The sequence below is a fragment of the Lipotes vexillifer genome, unplaced genomic scaffold (assembly GCF_000442215.2).
Source record: "Lipotes vexillifer unplaced genomic scaffold, Lipotes_vexillifer_v1.1 scaffold1309, whole genome shotgun sequence".
Classification (NCBI taxonomy): Eukaryota; Metazoa; Chordata; class Mammalia; order Artiodactyla; family Lipotidae; genus Lipotes; species Lipotes vexillifer.
Window position 1 is genome coordinate 179,552 of NW_006777513.1, and position 3,004 is coordinate 182,555.

At 67.0% G+C, this 3,004-nt stretch overlaps 1 protein-coding gene across 1 annotated transcript in view; it reads right to left on the reverse strand.

Moving 5' to 3' along the window:
* Nucleotides 1–3,004, reverse strand: part of RASGEF1A (RasGEF domain family member 1A) — a 39,411-nt gene that overhangs the window by 6,832 nt on the left and 29,575 nt on the right. Inside the window, exon 3 of the mRNA XM_007451158.1 lies at nucleotides 1,045–1,167. Within this exon, the coding sequence (XP_007451220.1) occupies nucleotides 1,045–1,167 (123 nt within the window). The remainder of the gene's footprint in view (nucleotides 1–1,044; nucleotides 1,168–3,004) is intronic.

The following is a 3,004-nucleotide window of genomic DNA, read 5'->3' on the forward strand; positions in this document are numbered from 1 at the left end:
GGAACTACAGCCCTGCATTCCCTTCTCAGAGGCCCCGCCCTGCCTGTCATCACAGACGAAGGCGGAAGGGCTCACCCCAGGCTCCTCTCAGGCTTCTACTGTCCCCCTGCTGACCCTCAGCCTAGAATTTCATCTCCCACTCACTCTGTTCTGGCTTTTCCCCACCCACGCCTTCAGGAGCCTTTCCTGATCCCCGGGCTGCAATGGGTGCCTGTCTCTGTCCCTGCCCAGCACACCCGGGGACGTGCCCCTCCGGAGAGGAGACTGAAGAGGGCACAGATGTCACAGGCCTTTGCTGCAAACCTCCAGAGGCAGGAGGCCCAGCCTGGTAGAGGGGAAGGTCATCCGGAACAGGCCCTGCCAGCGCCTCGACAGTACGCCCACCAGCCCTGCTTCCGCACCAGACCCCGGGCCTGCCCCAGGGCCTCAGGGATGAGCTGTGGTTTCTTACCCATCTTGACTGCCCAAAGCCCGACTCAATCAGAAGACATGACAGTGAAAAACAGCCCTATTTGAGTCTCTGAAAACTCGAGCCTGAGGGTGCTGCCCGCCACCCCCTTCGGAGGGAGCAGTGACCCAGGCTGCTTCTCCACCAGCTGGAGCCGGACCCTCCCTTCCGGGGTGTCTGGCACTGAGCAGGAGAGCCAGCAGGGCTGTCTGCCGTGGCCCTTCCCCGGGAGGGGGTGTGAGCACCCGCTGGCTCACAGCATGCAGGGTGCTGCGTGCTGCCGGGGAGCCCTGGAGGGCCGGGTGGGGGCATCCTGGGAGACCCGGGCGGGCCCAGGGGGCCAGTCCAGCAGCTGCCCCCCTCCTCCTCTGGCCACAGTTCCATCCAGCGCCCTGGGAGGTGGGCGCCCCTGCAGACCCCCGGGAGGCCTGCTCCAGGGACGTCAGGAGGCCAGACAAGCAGACCTGCCCCCAGCAGGGAGGGGCCCGGGCCGGGCTCAGCCAGGCCCCGTCCTGAGCAGTATTCTCTCCCAAGCGTGAGCGAGTGGGGAAGCCAGGGGCACGGAGACGGGCAGCAGCCCGGGGGCTCGCCTTTACCTTATCAGATCCGGTCTCCAGCTGCTGCCTCTGCTCCAGGCAGATCTGCCCCACGCGGGCCAGCAGGTCATGAGGGGGGATGAAGACCCGGGAGCTCAAGAGAAACGTGAAGATGTACGTCCTCTGAAGGAAAGAGACAGAGGGTGAAGAGTGAGTCGGGCCCGGCGTGGCCCCCAGGGATAGCCGTGGCCTGCTCCTTCGCCTGGTCCCCGCCTCCCGGGCCCAGTGTCACCTTCTGCGTGGTTTACCTCACCTCGAATGCCCTTCCTCCTCTCTCACTGCTCCCAAATCCTGCCCACCGTGCAAGGCACAGATCAAACCCCACTTTGCAGCAGCTCTCAGAGGCGTCCCTGACAAGCTCCGTCCCAGTGGTTTTACTCGGCTGGGACGCTCCCCTACCCCACGCCGGGAGCTAAACCCGGACCTGGATGTTGGCGTTATCTCCGGGCCTGTGTGGGCCTGTGGCCTGGCCCACGGTGCTCCCCGGGCCAGGCGCCCAGCCTGCTCTGTGCCAGATCCTGACTGCTCAGTGGGGCAGGGCCTGGCTGGGGGGCGGTGGGGGCCTCCTTGGCCCCAGGACCCCACATCAGGAGCTGCTGCAAGCCGCTGTGTGGTCACTAGCCAGCTGTGGGCCCCGTCCCCACCTGCCACACCAGGGCCCCGCAGTCCCAAGGCCGCATGTCCTCGTCACCTGGTCCGGGCTGAAAGGCGGCAAGGAGCAGAGCCCAGGGCTCTTGGAAGCTTTTGGCTGATGTGGGATTTACCAGGCCCTTGCCTGCAGACAGGGCGGACTTGGGGGTGGGGAGGCTGCTTGGGGTCTCCCGGGGACTCGACTCAGACAATGATCTACTGCCACATGGCTGCTGCAGGCGGGGGGCCCAGGACCCTCGGCCTCCACTCCAGGCCCAAAGGAGCAGGTCTTCTGTGCTCCAGCCTAACGCAGCCTCCCAGATCGGGACTCGGCCCTCAGGCCCTCCCTGCCCCGATGCAGCCCTCAGAGGCCGCTGGGGAGGCTCTCCCTGGAGCAGCAGGGTGTCCCTGGGCTGTGCAGCACGGGTGCTGCAGGGGCCCGGCCCGTCAGTGGTGGGAACTTCAGGGGCCCCTCCGGAGCAGAAGGCTCAGAGCGTGAAGGAAGGCCGCAGCTGTTACACCCCGGAGCTCTCAGCCAGGGGCAGAGGAGAGCCCAAGGCAGGAGCTGCGCGGCTCCGGGGAGGAGCAGGGAGACAGACGGAGCGCCGTGTCCCCAGCCACCCACGTCTGCAGGGCACGGGCCGTGAGGGAAAGGCGGGGAGCCCAGGTGCTCGGCAGCCGGGCTGATGCCTAGCTGGACCCCTGTTCGACCTCCGCTGCCCCTTGGCTCTCTCCTGGGAAGCAGGCTGGGACCCCAGGACACAGTACTCTGGGGACAACACCGGGTGAGCTGGCTGAGGCTCCCCGGGGACAGGCCTGAAGGAGGGGAGGCCTCTCCCCCTGCCACACCAGGCCACTGTCGCACAGACCAGCACTGGAGTTGGAGGTCCCAGCCCCTGGGGGACCGCGGCCCTGCTCCAGACGTCTCCAGGGCCTGGGGTCCCCTCTCCCCGGCTCTGCAGCCTGGCCCTCAGCTGCCACATTGGCACCACCAGCCCCAGCCAGGCCCTGAGAGGATTTCCGGGGTGGATGGAAGGACAGATAGAGGAGTGGACAGAGCCCCAGAAGGGAGGGAGAAGGCCTGACGTGTCTGGGGGCGGGGGGTGGCCAGGAGCCCCGGAAACCCAGCTGGAGGGCAGAGGGGGCAATTCCTCCCCACCCTCCCTCGCAGCCCCGTCTGTCGCCTGGAGGCCATGCGCAGGGCCCTGCCCTCAGGAGGGAGGCGGCACCCATAGGGGAGCAGGTAACAGCCCCACTGCCACTATGAGACGTCATCTACTGGAGGCGGAAGGGAGGCCACACGTGACAAGGGAACTCTCTCTCGCTCTTC